The 22,425-nt window shown below is 46.0% G+C and overlaps 1 protein-coding gene and 1 pseudogene across 1 annotated transcript; one reads left to right on the top strand and one right to left on the bottom strand.

Annotated features, from left to right (window-relative positions):
• The first annotated feature begins 500 nt into the window (after window positions 1-500).
• On the top strand, window positions 501-6,525 carry LOC123129852 (rRNA-processing protein UTP23 homolog; annotated as a pseudogene).
• Window positions 6,526-7,040: 515 nt separating this feature from the next.
• Window positions 7,041-10,908, bottom strand: LOC123129142 (ankyrin-1). The gene is made up of 4 exons (XM_044549323.1): window positions 10,704-10,908; window positions 9,823-10,620; window positions 8,143-8,675; window positions 7,041-8,042 (listed from the first exon to the last, which is right to left on the bottom strand). The coding sequence occupies exons 2-3, from the start codon at window positions 10,535-10,537 to the stop codon at window positions 8,161-8,163; spliced, it is 1,230 nt and encodes a 409-aa protein (XP_044405258.1). The 5' UTR covers window positions 10,538-10,620; window positions 10,704-10,908; the 3' UTR covers window positions 7,041-8,042; window positions 8,143-8,160.
• Window positions 10,909-22,425: the final 11,517 nt, after the last annotated feature.

The following is a 22,425-nucleotide window of genomic DNA, read 5'->3' on the forward strand; positions in this document are numbered from 1 at the left end:
TTTCTCGCCTCGCCGCCGACGCACCACCACCGCACCACCATGCCGCCACGCCGCCGGGGAGTTTCGGGCTACCGCGGCGTCCGCGCGCCCCTCCGGCGCCTTCTCCGCCGAGATCCAGCACGGCGACATGCGCCTCGGCCTGGGCACCTTTGACACCGCCCACGAGGCCGCCCGCCCGTACGACGCGACGGCGTGGCGCCTCCAGCGGCCTCGTAGGGACCTGAACTTCTCCGAGGTGCCGACGCGGGAGCTGGCACAGGAGCTGGCGCCTCCCCCGCGGCTTATCATCGACGAGGATTGTCGCGACAACCGGAGGCGGCAGCGCCGTCTCAGCCTCGCCGAGATGGACGAGGGAGCCATGGAGCAGTGGCGCCAACGCTTACCGCAGGACGTCATCAACGAGCGCTAGTTCTTTGTGTAAAGGAGGGAGGAGAGGAGGGCGAAGCGAGCCTGCCTATCGCGAGGACAGACGTACGCAGAAGGCGGCCGCTCAATTCAACATGGACCTAGGAGCAGCGTCGTCCTGGGACTCCAAGGACGGTCGATATCTTGATGCCTTCATCGAGACGTGGAAGGAGGACATTACTGAGGCGGAGTTGGAGTCGGAGGAGGAGGACGACGAGTAGTAGTCGTAATCGGAGTAGATGAACTATCTATGTTGAAGTAGCTATGTATCGTTTTTTTATTATGTATCTTTTTTATCTATGTATCCTTTTATTTTTAATCTATCTATGCTATCGTTTTTTGCATACGAATGTGTATCGCGCGTTTTATTTTTAGCGCTTCTGCTGGAGCGGCGCGCGCGCTATATTTTACAGTGGCCGCTGGAGCCAGCGCATTGTGGCGCGCAAAAACTCACGATTCCGACGCTGTAAACAGTTTTTTAGCGTGGAGCGTGTTGCACGACTGTTGGAGATGCTCTAAATGTCGTCCATCGTAGCTAGGCCACATATGCGTGCATGCACTGGCAAAACAAGAGCGATGATGACATCATGAAGATCTTATACAAGTTTAAACTACGGAAAGAAAATAGCGCCCTATACAAGTTTAAACTACGTATCGTTTTATATTATTAGACGGAGGGAGTAGTATCTACTGCTTTTTTTGACGACAGGTAAACCGACCGCTGCGCTGTTCGATTAGCAGATCAGTTTGTTGAGTCGTGCGTGGTAGAGCGCAGAAAGCATGTTGTACGTCTTTGCATGTGGCTGGTCCCATAGGCTATTGTGATTCTTTCTTTTTTCACACTATCGTGTTTTTCTGGCTTGCTGCACTTAGCTGCATGGTGCTGCGGAGGGCTGAACTTCAACGGCGTTGCTACGAGCCAGCCAGTCAGCGACGGTGCTACAAGGTTGCCATGCTGCTATGTCGCGTCGATGGCCGGCGATGCTACAACAATGGAGCACCGGTGGGCTGGTCACGGTCCTCTGCTGCATGCATCAGTTGGCTGCTGCAACGGAGCGTCCCCCGGCCGCCAGAGCATCATAGGAAATCGACATTGCAATGGAGCTAGCATCGCTGGGCCATCGGAGCATCGTTGGTGCCGCAGCGAAGCATCGCGACACTGCACTGGAGCGTCGCTGAGCCATCGGAGCATCGTTGGTGCTGTAGCGAAGCATCACGACACTGCAATGGAGCGTCGCCGGGCCACTAGAGCATCGCAGCACTGCAATGGAGCATCACTAGGCCACCGGAGCATCATCGGTGCTGCAACAAAGCATCTCCGGGCAGTCGGAGTATCACGAGTGTTGCAATGAGGCATTATCGGGCCGCTGGAGCATCACCGACGCTGCAATGGAGCATTGCGGGGCCACCGGAGCATCGTCCGCGCTGCAATGGAACATCGTCAGTCCGCCGAAGCATCATCGGCCCTTCAACGGAGCATCACCGGTGTTGCAATGGGGCATTGTCGGGCCGCGGCAGCGTTGTTGCTGGTGCTGCAATCCCGGAGCTTGCCAGTGCTGTAGCCATGGCCGGTCTGTGGCAAGCTCGCCGACGTTGTTGTGAGATGACCGACGACATGGCTGCTGCAACCTGAGCAGTGCGGGTGTTGCATGCAAAATTTGGTGCTGCAAGTCGGCTAGCTGCGGTTCTCGCTGGAGCTATTCGTATCACCACGGAAGCGAGAACCTGCGTTGCTCACACCGACGGCTCGAGACTGGAGTGGCTGCTGGGGAGACAAGCACGTATTGTGATGTTGTGGTACAGGGGCTCGCAAGTGGACATGGACGTACTGTAACGGCTGATCGTTGGTCATGGCGGAGTTGCGTTGCTTCTTGTGCAAGAGTGCTGAACGTGAGGCAAGGGGAGGAAGACTCGCTGCTGCGTTTTGCTTTTGATCAAAAGACCACTCATGCCTTGATCGAACGGATCTCCAGGCGGCTTTATTCTGGACCAAATCAACCGACTGATTTGTAGCAACCCCCATGGTTGCCCCTTAAATTACATTATTAGCGTGTTATAATGTGTTATAGCGTGCTATTAACGAGACAGTTCTGGATATGCTATAGTGTGCTATTAGCGGAGCTATAACGCGTTACTTTTTTTCGGTGGTTTAAACTAGAATATATCTTCACTCGCAAACCATGAATCCAAACCATGAATCCAATTTACCGTCCATCTCCATTGTTGGCTTTTTTCCCCTGAAAACAAGACCTAGCACTGGTATATTTGGGCGACCTCTTTTTTTCAACTTCAAAGTTTTTCTTGGGAAAAACCTCTAATCTATTCATCCATCGCAAAGGTAGCACAAAGAACAGAGACCTCCTCGCCGGAGCCTTATGCGCCAGTAGACAGACAAAACCAGCGATCACATGGCTGTCTACGTGGGCCGGCCCGAAAACGAGCCGACGAGCTCGCGCACGACGCGTGTTTCCCCGTTTTCCTTGCTCGACCGTTTCGATCGCTAAAAAGAGCTCGATTGTTTCGTGGTTGACTGGTAGTGCTAGACCCGTTAATCATTGACCATTGACTTTAGATATATTTTTAAACTCAGAAAACAGAATTCAAAAATAAAAATGCTCACGGATTCTAAAAAGTTCACTGATTTTCAAAAAAAGTTCATAAAACTTTACAAAAGTCATGAATTTTATAAAAGTTCACCGATTTTGAAAAAAAAATTCATGAATTTCAAAAAAAAATTCATCGGTTTTGGAAAAAGTTCACCAAATTTTGAAAAAAGTTCATTAAGTTTGAAAAAAGTTCATTAAGTTCATTAAAAATGGTGACCATGCCGACACCCTGAGGTCTTCCCCGCCGTCATCCTAACCCGCGCTCGGCCACTGCGTCGCCTCTTCAGGCCATAGCGTCGCGGCACGCGGTCCACTTCGCCGTCCACGCGCGTCGACTCCTTTGTGGTATGTGCCGCACCGTCTTCCTAGGCGCGGGAACGCTACCATCCGCGCCGGTTTTCTTCATGTTGCCGGGTTCTTCCTCGCCTACTTCGAGCACCGCCGCTGCGCTCTTGATCTAGCCGCCGCCGCTCTTCTTCCTGGTCCACGGCGACTACCTCGACGCCGGCCATCCCGACTCGACATCGACCATGACATTCCTCATACGGCTACCTCGACCATGACTACAGCATCCTACGCTCTCGACTACCTCGACATCGCCACAAAGGGCTACCGCCTTGGTTGAGCAACCGTGTCAGTTTTCACTAGAGCCACAACTTTCGCGATGCACCGACCGTTACGACTGGGGGGGGATGTCCAAAGGCTTACTTTTGTATTCTTCTTCAGTCTCGCCATCTGCGTTGCTACCATGGTGACTGATAGGATATACTAGGAAGTATTCCAGGTTGTCTTGCACTCCAAGTCGATCATGTACTCCTATATATATGCATGCCCACGAGGCTCAAACAATAAATCAATGATTCCACCAATCCATTCCCTCTCTCCCTTCTAACACACCGAACTCGCTAGCACATTTATAAACGTTCTAAAAATTCTGAAGAAAAGACAAGTTCGACACTGAATAATACACAATGTACGTTGGGCAATAGATTTGGCTCATTGTCACATTGATGTTAAATTTGTTATTTTTTATCTCAAGAAATAATTCAAGTTTTCATACGAAATTTTATGACATCATATATTGATGACGTGTCAATATGTTAGATTTCTTTCAAATTTTCTAAATATATTTTAAAATAGGGGATCCGGTGCACTAGTTTTTTTTTTTGAGACATACTGGGCACTAGTTACACCACAAGAGTGGGTGCACTGGTACATTCCCGTAGAGCAGTTACACGAAAATGGCCTATTTGTTTTTTTAGGGGAAAATGGCCTATTTGTTTTGTTCTTAAATTTTGAGCATGATGATCACGGACCGCAGTACACAGCCCAGCCCGGGAACAGAGTCCTACTCCCAGGCCTTCGAGGCCGCCCAGCTCCTCGCCACCGCCAGGTCCCCTTCTGATGTTAACTTCTATCCTCCTGTTTTTATTTATTTTATTTACAGTCTTGAAATTCTAGTATGAAATTGCATTGGTCGTTGATGCAATTTCGAATATGAATCACTTTGTCTTGTCATATTAGGGCATCTACAATGCCAGCCGCTAGTATAGTCGCTTACGGAAAAGAAAATAAAGATCATAAAATTAGAAAAATACTTAAGCGCCTTGCCTTCCAACGGCAGGCGCTAATTGTGTTCAATAAATAATGAACCCGGGCGCTTCGAGCGGGTAGAAAAGAGGCTAAGCGCTCGATGCATCATGTTGCTTCGATGCCTAGCTAAACACCAGGATTTCCTAAACTAACCGCTAATTGGCCGGGAATCAGATCCTGGCGCTCGTCCTAAGCGTCCGCGTTGGACATGCCCTTAGTTACCTCATAGAATTAGAGCCAATTTGGGTCACACCAATTTGAACTGCTCGTTAATCAGAACCTCCCTGTTTGTGCTTATCCTGTAAATTGGCACTGTTTTGTTTGCTTCCAATACTCTCAACTGCAAATAATGTAATGGTTAGTTTGGTTCCATTTCCAACTATTTAACTTCATGCACGAACTGAAAAACATGTAACGGAATTCTGCACAATTGTTTTGTTCTTTCAGTTTGTATGTAGTACTACTACTACTACGTTCAGTCATTCAGGAAGGATGGTTTTAGAGGAGTTTGAAACACGGATTGTTCAATGGACTTCTGTTGATGTGTTTTTCTTTTTTGAGAGAGACTTCTGTTGATGTGTTTTTCTTTTTTGAGAGAGACTTCTCTTGATGTGTTGAGTGTATTCATAGTACTACTACATTCAGTGGGGATATTGCAGTATCGTGACTTGCGGAGGCGCTGATTGTTTGTCCTCGGGAAATTTATCTGTGTCTTCAGCTGCGAGCATGACAAAGTGGTCAGTGCAGTGGACTGTATCCTGTCCCTGGTCGGTGATAAGAATCCAGAGCACTACTTTGTTGCCACCCAGGATTCTGGTCTTCGGGCAAAGCTATGAGAGGTATGAAGATTTACTATGCTTTTGTAGCATTCTACTTTTTCCATGTATCCACCTGAATTCCATATTTGAAATTTTTTGCTCAGGGACATTAATACAACCAACAAGTATCATATCATCTATCTCACGGAAACAACATAAACAAATCTATTTTGCATCTTATCTTATCAACTTTTCGTGCAGCAATGTGTTCATGCATGTTTTACTTTGCTGTAGGTTCCTTGTGTTCCAGTGATATACGGTCTAAAGAACTCCCTGTTTATTTAGCAACCCTCGGTGCAGCAACATAAGTTTGCTCGGTTGGATGAGGAGAAGCGTATTCATATGGAAAAATCAGAATTTAAGAAGCTACCGAAAGCGTCATCAGAAGGAAAGACCTCAGCAGATGGAAACACACCCGGAGTAGTTGCAGAGAAAAGCAAGTTTAGAAGGAACAGAGCGAAGGTTATATTTTCGTTTATTGTTTTCCAGGATATTTCATTGTTAGGATCTAGTGGGTGTAATTAACATTATGAGATCATAACTGCATCTCTGTCTTCTTTTACGAAATGTTAATGTGTGTCCTTCTGCAGGGTCCAAACCCACTCTCCTGCAAGAAAAAGAAACCAAAGCCCACATAAGTATCGGTTACAATTAATGCTGCAAAAGCAAGCCTGGAGTTGCCTGATATACTAACTAAGAGTAAGACGGATGGGAAATAATGTGAAAATTAAATCTTTGATAGCCTCTAGACAGTTAAGCCCATAGCAGACTCCTCATTGATGTAGCTCCTCTTTTGATTTGTAATTGGGGTGTGGATGGCTCGTACATGATGAGGCCCATTGCACTCTTTTGATTTGTAATTGGGGTGTGGATGGCTTGTACATGATGAGGCCCACTGCATACGTATATATTTGCCTCTGCTGTAGCACCTGATTTCAGTTCTATTGGGATGTGGATGATACACACCTATCTGATCACAACAGGCACTGATGAGAACATGTTTACTTCAGGGCCCGAAGCCTGATGGCGACGCGAAGCGAAAGAGGGTTAGAAATCGGAAGAGAAGTGTCAAAGACAGCAATCAAGCAGAGACAGCGAGCTGATGGACCACCTACGAAGAGGTTGCAAAAGAAAGTTGCCATTTTGCTGCTCTGGCCCCAATCCGCTGTACAACATGCTGAGACCATATGCCGATGGTGTTTCTTCCAGTGTAATACATGATCTTCAGTCAACTTGATAGATCATACATCGTGCAAGAGGATTCTAGCTGGAAAATTTTAACAGTGTAACACTAATAGTTTGTTTGAGATGGGTTGGACTTGTAAAATTTGTCCTCACTAGTAATCTATATGAATTTATCCGACGCTTTGGCCTTGTATTATGATGAAATAAAACGCCAGATTCCTGCAAACTTGTGGATCGGTTCAACTTTCAGGTCTCTTCCTTGCCTTACAGGTAGCTTGGTACAGAGTGCAACGTCATTGTACAGTTTGCGCTGAGCCGGCATGATCAAAACATGTCATTTCTTTGCAAAAAGTACAGAGGAATCTGTTTTTCGAAATATTGTATGTTGTTAAATGACACCATTCATAATATATAGAAAATAGCATTAATTGTCTTAGACAAGCCATAAAGGTCTTAAGCACTGTTACCAGCATTGTTTACACTGGTACAAGCACATTGTAACTCTTGAACAAATAAAGGTCTAATCACAGCAGCACACACACAAGATTCGTTATTCCGTTTAAGTTCCTCAACAAACACACTTCTGATGATAGCAGATCCAAATTCTCCAACTGGCAGTGTGAGAACAGCAGCACCTACAATCGATGTTAATGATCCATGTATGTTACATACGCCTATTTGGCCCTCTTCAAGCAAATGGTGTCGGTGGTTGTGCTGGCGGTTCCGCTTTGCCACCAGTGTGAGTCGTCGGGACAAACAGAAGGGCCAAAGACAGAGATAGAACAAGAAAGCCCACATGTAAAAATGCTATTCTCGGGAATGCCATTATCCCATAGCATATCCCTTTTCTCTTGCAGATTGCTACTAACACAGCATTTGCCATAATGCCCCCTTCCCAAAGGTGATAGATCAATATGAGAGTAAGGCTGGCAAGTACTGCATTTCCATACACAGGAGCAGTTGAAGCTAACACCGTATAGGTACCAAATGCAAGGGCGTAGATCATGCTTGTCACTGAAAAAAAAATGAAAAATATGGACCTTCCAAATAGCATCTTTCTTCTCTGAAGGCTTACCGTGGGATCTCCAGAAAACGGGAGAGAAATTACAGCCGTGGCTCAGAGAGCGAAGGCAAGCGTGTTGGCCAAGATGAATGCATCAAAAGCAAACGTTCCAGCAAGAGTTGGTGAGCCTGCATTAGGGTGATCATCAGCTCTATAACCTCCAGGCATTGCAAACATTGCACCAAACGTCACGGTTGCAATTAGGACAGAGACAATACATCGACTTTGCGTCCCCTCTTTCACTTGATTCACTGTATATATTTCATCCTGTCTTGCTTGGTCAATGCCATATTCATTCAAGAAGCCCTGGTGAAAAATACCCCTTTCAGCACCAACACATTTGAGTGCCTTGAATATTTGTTCTTCATTTTCCTACAAAATCAGAATAAATAAAATTAAACCGTGCACATCTCAGTTTCTCTTTTGTACCTCAAAGGCCATGATTGAAAATGAAAATGATCATATATATTACCCCGTTCTTATACATTCCTTATGGAAGACTGTAATGCACTATATCCAGCGGAGTCTTCCCTTTCTCATTAATTAAATTCATTTGTACTTGTCTATTCCGGAACAGAGAACAAAACATCCTCAGACTTCCATTTCTTACAGCAAGGTGCAGTGCAGTGTTCCCATCTTTGTCTTGCATATTCAAAATCCATGATAGCGCTATGTTTCGACAAACATAATCGACAGTCCCTCTTTTCATCCTGTCAACTGCAACATGAAGAAATGTCCTTCCCCTAGCATCAAGCAAACCAACACAATTGGGTGACTTCATAAGAAAATCATCGATGACCCATGTTGCACCGATTGATGCAGCCACATGTATGGGGAATGATCCATTGTGATCCTGTTGATACATTGCATCTGGAAGGCTTGGCAATACTTGTGAACGCATTTGCCATAGAATATCTACAATCGCAAAGTGAAGAGGTGTACTTCCATTTTTATCCCTTTGTAACAAAAGGTCGCTGTTCCACTCTAACAGCATCTTTGTAAGATCTGCGAGTTGCTATTTTCCGTTAACCAATCAATATGAGAGATAAAAAAAGCAACAACTACGATAATAATGCTAAACCAAATGTGTACATGCATCAGTAAAGGAAGTTATGGTGATTTGTGCTCTAGATGCTTGTGCACCAGTAGTTACTGGAGTGTTAAGGTTCGTGTGAAGTTGACATGCTTGGCCTAATAACCATGCTTATAGTTAATCAAAGAATTGAAACAAGGATGAAATGAAACAGAATCTCCTCATACACCTTCTCCAAGTTTTCTTGTGGTACTAGAAGTAACTCAGTATGGATGAAACTAAGAAAATAGTTTCTCTGTTGCTTACAATAAAGCTTCTGGGTTAATTAGATGGCTCGCTTATTGACTTTTATCAGTATTTTTGATGTGGGTGATCATTCCATTAAAATGTATTTTTTCTGTTCCACACCAGTATAGTAGATATTGGGAGATGAAATTATGGTGCAATTGTCCTAAAATGTGTGGAGTCAGTTAGGATTCCAATATATAAAACATTTTTTTCCTAATGCAAGTTTCACACTGTTGACCAATGGTCCCATGGAGGAATGTGCGTAATAGCTCATTGACATAACCAAGTTTGAGGGTGGTAAGATACTCCCTAATGTAAACACATAGAATAAGTTAGTTGTTATTCTAGAAATGATAACACATGGCACATTCACCAGGTCTGGATGGCACTCCAGTAATATGTGTACGTGTCATGTAATCCTAGTATCGGCTGATTATTTGGGATGTTTCTTACGCTACTTTGATAAATATGGGTGTGTGCATCTATGATGCAAAGACCGAGGGTTTAACCTCCTTTTAGGAAAAAAATATAATTTATTTCCTTTTTTTGGCAGATGGGATTTCACCCCAATTTCATTAATAAAATCAAACAGGGTAATGGACCCAAAGGAAAGAAGATGACCAATCTTCGAGACTAAGTAAATATCCTTGATTCGCCAAGAAATACTAAATATCCTTCAAGTAAACACAAAGGATGATAGTATAAAATTTTGAACCTAACAACACACTAACTGCAGTACTGGATACTACAAATGATAAAATAGTATAGTGAGGCAAATGTATGCCGAGTAACATGCAATGGAGCTGAAATTGAGATTTAAACGTTCGATACCTTGGCTCCGCTGAACAGCAACATGCAACGCATTTTGTCCATTTGGTCCCGAATATGAAAGAACCCCGCCGCTCATCTCATAGAGTGTTTTTGCGATGATCTTATTCTTCAGTAAGATGGCCAAGTACAACGGCGAAGTACCTTGTTCAGGAAAACGGGCCAGTTGTGGGTTCTCCTCCATGAACAACTTGACCATATCATTGTTCCTAGAGCGGACGGCCTGGTGCAAGGCTGTCTCATGGATCTTGTTTTGTGTTTCCAGCAGACCCTTAGCATTGTTAACACCCTGACCATTGGCGAGATCAACGAGACGAGACACCATTCCGAAGTTGCCCGCCCGTGCAGCACAGTGCAGGGGCGTATCTCCATCGTTGTTTTGCACGAAGAGGAGGCTTGGTGCCTTGTCGTAGACGAGCCTGGCCTTCTTGGTGGAGTCCTCAGAATCGCCGTAGACGGCGGCCACCACGTGGAGAAGGGTGGCGCCTCCAACGGTGAGCGCGTAGAGAGGAGGTGGCTGCCTCGCCGAGCTTCCGAGGGTGTACGCGGCTGGCTTCCCGTTGAGGAGTGATTCCAGATCTTCGTAAGAGCCAGAGCGGGCCAGTGCTAGCAGCCCGGCGTCCATCTTGGGCTCCATGGTGGCTGCCGGCGGAGGAGCAGCTGTTGCGACAACGGGTGGGGCGGGAATAGGAGCTGCTTGCCCGGTGCTCGACGCCATCGACCACCACCACGAACGGGGCGGGGGTGTAGATCTGGTGACGGCCGGAGACGGGATGGGGGACTTGGTTGGAGCACAAGAACCTGCAAGACGAAGGAGGTGATCTGGTGAGGGGAGTCAGAGTGGCTAAAACATGGCGCGCTGTCGATGCAGGTGGAGGAGCTACCTCTGCTGTCGTCGTAGATGGATGGATTTTGTTGGGGCAAGAACACAGGGGAGCGTAGCAATGGGGAACGGAGGAAGCAAGAGAGGCAATGGCTCGCACAGAGCAGAGGATGGGGTCTGAGTGAGGACGGAGGACGGAGGAGGTGTGAACCCAGCACACTTTGGTTTCTCTCGGAGCCAGAGGCGACACTGCTTACTACTGCCTCCTCGTGCTCCGGCACCTTTGCATTCAATTCATGGCAGGCGAGGAGGAGGCGACTTGACCTGGCCCTGCACCAACACCACCCTAGCTATAGCTCGCCTGCTGGCACCATCAATGCTGTCCGAACGGAGCCGTGTGCAGACTATGGACGTAGAGTCGTAGACGACGCTTTGCATGGTGCACGCGAGCTGCTCCTCCACTGTGCATGCGGCCACATGTGTTGCACTGCATCGACCGCGCAAGCACCAGCCCCGGTGGTAGACGAGACGACGACGGTGACGACCACCCTGCTTACTACTTACTCGTGTTGGTCATTCAATTGTCAAAACTCCCATGAAAACTTGCATCTAAATCAAATTCTACATGTGCATGAGACTTCAAAAAACCTTGTCTCAGTTCATAGATTTACTCGTGATAACCGTTTCTCATTGAATTTTATCCTTACTTCTTTTTGGTTAAGGACTTGGACACGAGGAGAATCCTTCTTAGGGGCAAGTGCGTGGGGGGTCTTTACCCATTCATATCTTCATTATCTCGCTGAATAAACAGGTTTTTGTCGTCATCAAGCCATCTTTTGCAAAGTGGCATAGTAGATTAGGTCATCCCTCACCAGTCATTGTTAAACTTGTTCTTAGTAAAAATAAGCTTCCCCATGCTCATGAGTCTAGCGTTGAGTCAGTTTGTGACCCATGTCAGCAAGCTAAAAGTCATCAGCTACCATAACATATTTCTATCAGTACCTCTATTGCACCCTTACAGCTTGTATTCTTAGATGTTTTGGGGCCAGCTCCTGTTTCAGTCGGTAGACATTTGTATTATGTAAGCTTTATCGATGATTATAGCAAATTTACTTGGATCTATCTTCTTAAGAAACGATTTGAAGTGTTTCAAGTTTTCAAGAATTTTCAAAATCTTGTTGAACGAAAACTAAACACTAAGGTCATTGCCATGCAAACTGACTGGGGTGGTGAATACAAGAAACTCAATTATTTCTTTCATCAACTTGGTATCTCACATCATGTTTCATGTCCACATGTCCATCAACATAATGGTTCTGTAGAAAGAAAACATCGTCATGTTGTTGAGGTAGGGCTAGCCCTACTAGCCAGTGCATCCATGCCACTGAAATTTTGGGATGAAGCTTTTTTGACTGCTAGATATCTCATAAACTTACTCCCTAGCAAAGTCATCAAGTTTGAAAGTCCTATCACACGACTCTATGGCATTACTCCTGATTACAAATCACTTCGTGTGTTTGGTTGTGCATGCTGGCCCAACCTTCGACCATAGAATGCACGCAAACTTGCATTTCGATCAAAGCAATGTGCTTTTCTTGGTTATAGTCCAATTCACAGAGGAGTCACATGTCTAGATATCTCTACTGGTAGGGTCTATACATATCTCGTGATGTTGTGTTCGACGAGTCGGTCTTTCCTTTTGCATCTTTTCATCCAAACCCCGACGCTCTCCTTAAAAAGGAAATCCTTCTTCTTATGTTTAATCTTCACGATTTTGATCATGGGGGTGAAAATTGTACTAACCAAAATGATGATTTTATGAGTACTCGTACTGAGTCTACACCTGTGCAGGTTCATGAAGAAGACACAAAAGAAAATGATGCAGAAAACAGTGAAGAAAATGAGCCAATTTTTGTTGAAAACGGTGCTATATTTGATGTGGCAGAAGAAGACGAGGTGGGCACTGAAGACGATGAGGATCTGCAGCCGCCTAGAACACATGTTCGCCAGAGATCCGCATCGGATCACGCACGCTGGCACAATCACCCAAGCCAGCCGCTGAGCGACGGCCAAATTTCGTGTTTTGACCCTTTCAGCATATAAAATCGAGATCTGACCCCGGTATGGAAAATTTTCGAGATTTGACCCTTTTGCTACCGCCGGAGGCCCTGGCGGTAGGTACGTACAGGCTACCGCCGCCCCTCATGGCGGTAGGTTCCCTGACGCCGTCTGGCTGTTAACGCCCGTGTACACGTGGCAAAGGGACCTACCGCCACCGGCTATGACGGTAGGCTCTTGGAACCTACCGCCTCCGGCTATGGCGGTAGGCTCTTGGAACCTACCGCCAGGATCTCTGGCGGTAGGTTCCTGGATAAGGTTGTGAGGGGAGGGGGATGTGCTGCTCCCCACCCACTCATTCACCCCACTTTTCTTTTCGAGCTCAAGCTCTCTCCCCCTCTTCTCCCCCACCAAATCACCCACTAGATCCCCCTCCATTGCTTGAGATTTGGCCGGTGGATCGAGGCCATTTGCATCACCCAAGGTACCTCCCCCATCCCCCCTTCATTTGGTTGGCTCAAGTCATGCATTTTGCTCATTTTGTAGGAATCACTAGTTCATGGTTTTGTTGTGGTGAAATCAATGTATATGATGCATTTTGGGTAATGTTTGTGCTTTGACAATGTATTGTGTCACTAGCATTGTTTGGGTAGTAAGAAATATCATTTAGGGTTTTGTTAGGGTTAGGTATCATGACATGGTTAACGTTATGGTTATAGTTTAATTAGGGTTTTGTTAGAGTAGTTACCTCTCGAATTATAGCTCGATCTACTCCTAGGGTTATAGTTTTTGTCAAGAGACGGTTAGGATTTTTGCCTTGGATGACCGTTATAGTAATCCCTCGACTTGTAGGATGGGATCGATCATCTTTATTGAGACTTCCGCGGAGGCGGCGGCGAAGTGTGAACGTGCAGTCATTGAGGAAAAGATGGACTTGTGGGTCAAAGCCGTTGATGCATTGAATGCGGCTTGTAGAGATTTTTCAAAGTATTATGTGTCGAAGTGCGACAATGCCAGAGTTAAGTTATACCAAGCTAAAGAGAAAAACATAAGCAACCTCAAGAAGAAAGAGAAAATTCATAGATGCTCTCTTGCAAGACAAACTGCATTGTGTGGAACAAGGGATGAAGTGAATGAGATGGACTTTAACAACCCTGGCTAGATCATTAATTGGCTAGTTAGGCAACCATCATCGGCGATACTTAGTCGGGCAACTCGTTGGGTTTGGGTCAGTGAAAGAAATGATGTCATTTGTTGCAACCCCAGGGCCGTATGACAAAGATGTCTTGTTGATGGAGTAGTAGAGGGGGTTGAAACAAATGATGTTGTAGTGTCATTTGGACTGTAATGGCATGTACCCTTATCATTTATGTAACCTATGTCATTTGAAACAGTGAGAACATTATGTAACCTAGGTCATTATAAATAAGTTATGCTTTGTGTTTGTATTGTATCATTTGATTTGAGTTATGGTTTTTTCCATTTCATGTAGCATGGAAAACATGACCCCTGAGCAGATGAAGAAAGTATATGAGAAGTGTTGTGACATTGCATCTAAGAGTCTGGCGGTAGCGTCTGAGAAGATTGTAGCGGAGCGAGAACTTGGTATCAAGAGGGAGCTTGAAGCATGGTTCAAGAGCAATGATGAGGTGTTTGCTGCCATGATAGATTTCAACAAGTATCCATTCATGGAGGAACCTTATGATCTTAAGGAGATAAAAGTTTTCCGTAGGCTTGTGAAAGAAAAACAGAAGATACTTAATGAGCTGCATGAGAAGGAATATGCTTGCAGACATTCTGTGGCAACGGAGATCTTTTTCTCTATGAACATAGAAGAATTCCGCGAGCTGGACTTGAAAAAACCCGGAGAGGTCATTGGATGGGAAATCACACAAGGCAAGTCAAAGATTCCGGAATGCCGTGCTCGATGGGCCTGGTTTGGCGAAACGAAAGGTGTGTTGGAGAATTGGTCGGGGATCTTCGGATTATCAACTGAAGCCTAATCCTGATCGTGATGCACAAATTGAACGTCTTACATGTTTTATATATTTTTTCCAAAGTAAAAATGTATGCTCGAGCTTGAGCTTTGTAGTTTGAACTCATGTCATTCGAATCGCTAGATGTTTTAAGTCAGTTGAACAAGTGTCATTTGTGGATGTAATGAACTATGCTCAGTTATGTATGTCTTTGCTACTCGATCATTTGTGGATGTCATTTGTGGATGCTTAGTTCATAGATGTTTGTAAGAAATGGAAAGGCAAAGGGCTATAAAATAAATGAAGGGGGACATGGATCAACACCCTACCGCCATAGGCTCCGGCGGTAGGGTGACCAACCCTACCGCCAGAAGAATGGCCTACTTGGTCACAGAGAAAAATGGATGTTAGGGTGCTGGATCCTACCGCCAGGGCTTATGGCAGTAGGGTGCTACCGCCAAAGGTTATGGCGGTAGGGTGGCCAACCCTACCGTCTGTTTTGTCGCTGATTCAGTCACAGGAGGCAGCACACCAGGCTGCTACCCTACCGCCAAGGTCTTCGGTGGTAGGGTGGCCAACCCTACCGCCACAAAAATGCCCGATTTGATCACAGGAGAGTAGGCATTTGGGTGGCCACCCTACCGCCATCGCCCTTGGCAGTAGGATAGCCAACCCTACCGCAAAACATGGGAGAGTTTGCGTTCCAGCAGGTTTGCTGTTGGGATTCATGACCTACCGCCAGGCCTTATGGAGGTAGGATATCATAACCTACTGCCATGGCTTCTGGCGGTAGGGTGCAAAGCAGAGCAAAAGTTTGCTCTGTTTTCCATCGTGTTCATCATTTCAATTGACAACAACAACAGCATAACATATGTAGTTCATGACATAGTTTCATCACAATTTTCACAAATCAAAGACATAGTTGACGACATGTTTCGCAAATAAAGTACATAATTCAACACAAGTTTCACAAATCAAAGACACAGTTCATCACATGTTTCTCGAAGCGAAGGCATAGTTCATGACTAGTTTTTCGAAAGTAAAGCCTTATTGAGTCACACGAGGACATTTTCCTTTCTTGTTGCGTGCCTCATCCTCCTCTTGGGCTTCACGAGCCCTTGCAAGCTTTCTTGCTCTCTCCTCTTGACGAGCAATCTTCTCCTTGTGTGACCTCTCCTCTTCATGCTTCTTTCGCTCCATCCTCTCCTTTTCACGACGCTCTTCATCCGAGCCTTTCCGAAATGCTTCTTCAAACAACCGCTGCCTCCTTAGACAATCTCGATGTTGATCTTTCTTAACATCTTCTGGCACATCTTGATCTATCCATGTGAAGTACTTACAAAGTGGAGGCGGCGACTAAGTACGAATAAAGAACAAATGTGGCCATTAGTAAGAAAGATTCAATGGTTGAATACTCTTTGAACTTGAACAACTTACAGGCGGTACATCATAGGCGTGAGCTGGACGAGGACTATCGTAGGCATAGTTGGGACAAACAAAATATCTTCTTCCCTCCGTCCATGATTTCTTGCGGTCGGTGGATACCTTAACTTTGCAAACATCTCCACACCAACATGATGGAGTTATCATATCTTTGTCCTTCACCTTATCCAACTCGGCATCTGTCCACTTGTCCGGCATGTCCTCGCGGTTAGCACACGGTGGCCTCGTCACAGAACCGGAAGAAGCCATGCCTATAAAGAGAAATTTGGTAGTTAGTAAAGTAAAATAACATGTATGTATGCAAGAAAAACAAATAAACAAGACCAAATAACAAGTACCATTCACATTATTTCAACCTCTGGGTTAAGCAAGATGTCAGTAGGCCTTCCTCTATCAACCCTTCTCGTCCTATGACCACTGTCACCGGTACCCGACCGTCCCCACGCCCTCTAATACTATCTCCTCGTCCACTACCGCCAGGATTTCTCCGTCCTCGTCCACTACCACTTCTGCCTCCTCGTCCACTACCACTCCTACCTCCTCGTGTGCCACCGGTACCTCCTCTTCAGGCACCACTTACTAGGATCCGGAGTGTTGGCATCGGGTCCGTGGCTTTTTGGTGCATTTCCTAACATTGTGTCCCGGCTCGTCACATTTACCACAACTATTGATGTCCGGTGCCTCCATCAAATGGCCGCTACCAAATTGTTTCATTCCGGTGTATCCAGCTTGGTCATCCATGTCACCCCTAAACCTCTTCTTTCTTCTTCTTCCCTTTGTAGGCACCATGAGTTTGAGGTCGGGGATGATGTGTGGCCCATCATACTCAGGCCACTGTGACTGATCTAGGATGGGATGAAACCTAGGAGCCCATGTCAACCTCGTTCGTTCCAATGTGAACTCATGCAACCGCAAGGTGGTACCATCGGATACTTTCAAGTTTCCGACCCTTGCGGCGGTCATCACATGCGAGCAAGGCCAATGATACTTGTGAGGTCTCTCGCACTGACACCACCAGGTCTTGAGGCGCACGTCATATGCTACTCTACCGTACATCATGCCGTCCCTTGTTGTGCCACTCGGCTCATCGACTTGGTAGATTTGTTCTTTTTCATTGAAACTAATGATTTGTTGACGCCAAGACTTGTGCGCTTGATGCTTCAACCAATCCTCAACTTTGAAGGGCAATTCCATTTTCTCACCTATCCATTTGGCCGTCTCTCCGGAATGCCTCAGAAAATACTCGTTGAGCTTGAAGAAGGTATATTTCACTATTGCAGTGACCAGCAAAGAACGGACACCCTTGATCACATTGTTGAAGCATTCCACCATGTTACTTGTCATGTCTCCGTATCGGAAACCTCGTTCGTCGTAAGCACGTAACCACTTATGCTTCTCCGGAAAATGCCTTGTCAAGAATTCTCTCCCTCCTTTGTTCTTCTCCAACGCCTTGAATAACTTATCATAGCGGCTTTGGAATGTGTCGGTGTTGAATGCCACACAAACATGGGTAAGATCTTTGCAAAACTCCTTACTCTTGCATGCACGGTAAAAGTTTGCCACGAAATGCCTCATGCACCAACGGTGTTGGAGCTTTGGATAGCCTGGAATGTCAACTTCTATTGCTTTGAGAATCCCATGATGGCGATCCGATATGATGCACACCTCTCTTTTCGGGCCAATCACCTTCGTCCTCACATGATCCATAAACCACTCCCAATTATCATCGTGCTCGGAAGGCACCAACGCAAATGCCACCGGCAACACATTGTCATTGGACGAGTGGGCCATTGCTACCATCAACGTGCCCTTGTACTTTCCGGTCAAGAACGTGCCATCAATTGACAACACGGGGTGGCAATGCCTAAATGCATCGATGCATTGCCCAAAGCTCCAAAAATCTCGATGAAACACTCCCTCGATTGACTCGACCCTATGGCACATGCCCGGGTTCCGATGAGAAATGGCTCCCAACATTCCTAGAAGAATGTTGTATGCGGCGACATAATCACCATGCAACATCCTTATAGCGTTTGCCTTGGCCATCCACGCCTTTCCATACTTGACCGGGTACCCGAATTGTTCGAAGACCGAACTCATGAGGAACTTCACCTTCACGGTTGGATCATGGGATATCTCATTCAACAATTTATAGCCTAGATACTCGGACGTGAGTTGGCGGTGTCCCTTGCTTCAGTCCGCTTTCTCCGGTGATATGCACTTGTGGTTGGCCACACAACTCTTCAACTCCCATTGCCCGGTTTCCATGATCTTTCTTCCACGGAACTTCCATGGGCAACCTTCTTTGTCACATTTGATGGTGTAGCGCAATTTTTTGTTGGAATGACCAACAACGAATAGCCTATGGTTCCAAATGGCATAGCCACTCAACCATATCTTGAACTCTTGCAAACAACCAAACTTGATCCCTTTCTTCAAATGAGCATTCTCATCCTCACCCGGTGGCATTGGATCACCCATCCTCGGGCAAGGTGATGGTTCGACCAAGCCCATCCTCATGCCACCATGAACAACGGCCTTGTCGGCAAGACTAAGATCACGAAACAAAGAGGGTCCTCTTTCCTTTCCATTGACCTTCTCGTAAATTTGATTTTCTTGCGGCGTGAATCCATCCTCATACAATTCTTCTGGTGGACCCTCATCATCCGACTCATACCTGCTATAAGGGAGGTTCCGGTCAATGTCTTGTTGATGCACAATGACATCCAAGTCACCAATGGGATTGTAATGAATCTCTTCTTCTTCCGCATACACATCATCTTGAGCAATAGCATCTCCATCAACATGAGCAATGGCATCTTCATCAACATGAACATTTGCATGTTCATCAATATGAGCAACGGCCTCACCTCCAACATGATCATCACCTAGAAGAACTATGGCTCTAGCATTGATGTCCTCTTCATTTGGTTGGCTACTTGGTGCTTGGCTAGCCGCATTGTGGTCATACACCACGACAGCATCATGTATTGGGGAGGACACATTCCGGTTCAAATCGAGTAGTGGCCGAGCAACTTCAACCTTTGTGGCAAATAACTCAAGTGACTTGTCTTGTGATCCCTCAACTTTCTCCTTATACACAACCCAATGCAATTGAGAGGTGATGGGCATACTCTTTAATTGGGATTTTACTCCCACTCCCACATCATATCGCCCAACAAGCTTCACACCATCACTTGGGTTAATCAAATTGAGGATGCTTCTCACTTTCATGACAATATCATCATAGCTCGGGATTGTGTCAAAAACCATGGCCTCCTCCCCTTCGTCGGCATTTCCATCCATGAAAGCCGCCTTTTCCAAATAATGCACATTCTCTAGTTTATCCATCTAAAAACAATGGAACAAAATTGAGTCATCCATGGACCGGTCATTTCAAAATGGATGAACTATCTAAAATATAAGATTTTGAATCTAACAACTAGTATACCTTAGTCATATCACTAAACCTAACCCTAACCCTAACCTAACTAAACCCCTAACCCTAACACTTAAGCTAGCTTGTCACAACAAAGAGTGACACATATTACTTAGGTCAGCCATAAATGACCCATAAATGACCCATAAATGCACCAGAAATGCACAATAAATGCTAAAGTAGAGGAAGAACTACGGGGTTGCAAAACTTGTTGATTCCAACAAAAGTAGACGATTTGAACCAACCAAATGAAGTGTGGATGGGGGAGGTACCTTGGGTGATGCAAATGGCCTCGATCCAAGGGGAAAATCTCAAGCAATGGAGGGGGGTCTAGTGGGTGCTTGGGTGGGGGAGAAGAGGGGGGAGAGAGTGAGAGCTCGGGGAAGAAGATGAGTGGAGTGGGTGGGTGGTGAGTGGACCCCACCAAACCTTATCCTCCAGGACCCTACCACCAGAGACCTCGGCGGTAGGGTGTCGGAGCCTACCACCAAGGCCGGTGGTGGTAGGTCCCTTTGCCACATCAGTGCCCGTTAACGGCCAGATGGCCGTCAATGGAACCTACCACCAGGTGTGGCGGTGGTAGCCTGTACATCTCTACCGCCAGGGCCTCCGGCGGTAGCTAAAAGGGTCAAATCTCAAAAAAAATCTATACCGGGGTCAGATCCCGATTTTATATGCCAAAAGGGTCAAAACACAAAATTTGGCCCCGAGCGACACATGAGCGCCAGGGAAAGGCACCTGCGTCCCGCGCGTGGGCCAGTGACCAGGTCGGGATCCGGCACGGGATCCCCGATCCCCAAGCGCATGCAGGAAACAGCGATGCGGCCCAGGAACACGCAGGAGCCAGGCCCAGGCAGATCTTCTGCGCTCAATACATCAGAGGCTGGTACTATTTCGGCCACGCAGCAAGTCACTTCATCTGGATCGGGATCTGCTGTGCAAAGCGGATCAGATCTTTCTCTAGGATTTTCCGCGACATCATTTCCTGTAGTTTCTCCTGTACAATAGCCTTCACAATCCATCATATCTAAACTGGCGGTGGTCCCGCGTGTCACGACTCGACTGTAGAAAGGTATAAGGAATCCAAAAATCCATATTGATGGTACTATACCATATGGTATGTTGTGTATTACAAGACAACCAACAAACCTAGAAGATGCACTTGGAGATTCAAGATGGAAAAAGGCACTAGATGAAGAGTATGATGTGCTTATCAGAAACAAAACATGGCATCTTGTGCCAAACTAGAAAGGTAAGAATTTCATTGACTGTAAGTGGGTCTACAGAACTAAAAAAAGAGCGGATGGTTCTATTGATAGATACAAAGCACGTCTAGTTGTAAAATGTTTTAAACAACATTATGGTCTGGATTATTGTTAAAGCAGCAACTATTAGACTTGTGTTGGCTATTGTTGTTTCCAGAGGATGGAGCTTGAGGAAGCTAGATGTTCGGAAAGCATTTTTGCATAGTGTTCTCGAAGAGGAGGTTTACATGAGATAACCACTTGGGTACGAAAATAAGAAAACACCTCACTACATGTGCAAACATGACAAAGCTCTTTATGGTCTGAAATAAGCACCAAGGGCGTGGTACTCAAGGTTGAGCTTTCAGTTGAGGCATCTTGGTTTTGTTACATCCAGGGCAGATACCTCACTTTTCATCTAGGGATCCGGCACGGGATCCCCGATCCCCAAGCGTGCAGGAAACAGCGATGCATCCCAGGCACACGCAGGAGCCAGGGCCAGGCGGATTTTCTACGCTCAATACATCAGAGGCTGGTACTATTTTGGCCACACAGAAAGTTACTTCATCTGGATCGGGATCTGCTGTGTGATACGTCTCCGTCGTATCTACTTTTCCAAACACTTTTGCCCTTGTTTTGGACTCTAACTTGCATGATTTGAATGGAACTAACCCGGACTGACGCTGTTTTCAGCAGAATTGCCATGGTGTTATTTATGTGCAGAAGCAAAAGTTCTCCAAATGACCGGAAACTCCATGGAACGTCTATTTGGAAATAATAAAAAATTGTTGCAAAAGATGAAGACCAGGGGGCCCACACCCTGTCCACGAGGGTGGGGGGCGCGCCCTCCCCCCTAGGGCGCACCCCCATACCTCGTGGGCCCCCTGGAGCTCCTCCGACGCCAACCCCAACTCTATATTTTTGCTTTCGGGGAGAAAAAAACCAAGGAGAAGAAATCATCGCGTTTTACGATACGCAGCCGCCGCCAAGCCCTAAACCCTCTCGGGAGGGCTGATCTGGAGTCCGTTCGGGGCTCCGGAGAGGGAGATTCGTCGCCGTCATCATCATCAACCATCCTCCATCACCAATTTCATGATGCTCACCGCCGTGCGTGAGTAATTCCATCGTAGGCTTGCTGGACGGTGATGGGTTGGATGAGATCTATCATGTAATCGAGTTAGTTCTGTTAGGGTCTGGTCCCTAGTATACACTATGTTCTGAGATTGATGTTGCTTGACTTTGCTATGCTTAATGCTAGTTACTAGGGCCCGAGTGCCATGATTTCAGATCTGTTCCTATTATGTTTTCATGAATATATGTGAGTTCTTGATCCTATCTTGCAAGTCTATAGTCACCTACTATGTTTTATGATCTGGCAACCCCAAAGTGACAATAATCAGGACCACTCCCGGCGATGACCATAGTTTGAGGAGTTCATGCATTCACTATGTGCTAATGCTTTGTTCCGGTACTCTATTAAAAGGAGGCATTAATATCCCTTAATTTCCATTAGGACCCCACTGCCACGGGAGGGTATGACAAAAGATGTCATGCAAGTTCTTTTCCATAAGCACGTATGACTAATATTCGGAATACATGCTTACATTACATTGAGGAATTGGA

This window comes from Triticum aestivum, chromosome 6A (assembly GCF_018294505.1).
Source record: "Triticum aestivum cultivar Chinese Spring chromosome 6A, IWGSC CS RefSeq v2.1, whole genome shotgun sequence".
Classification (NCBI taxonomy): domain Eukaryota; kingdom Viridiplantae; phylum Streptophyta; class Magnoliopsida; order Poales; family Poaceae; genus Triticum; species Triticum aestivum.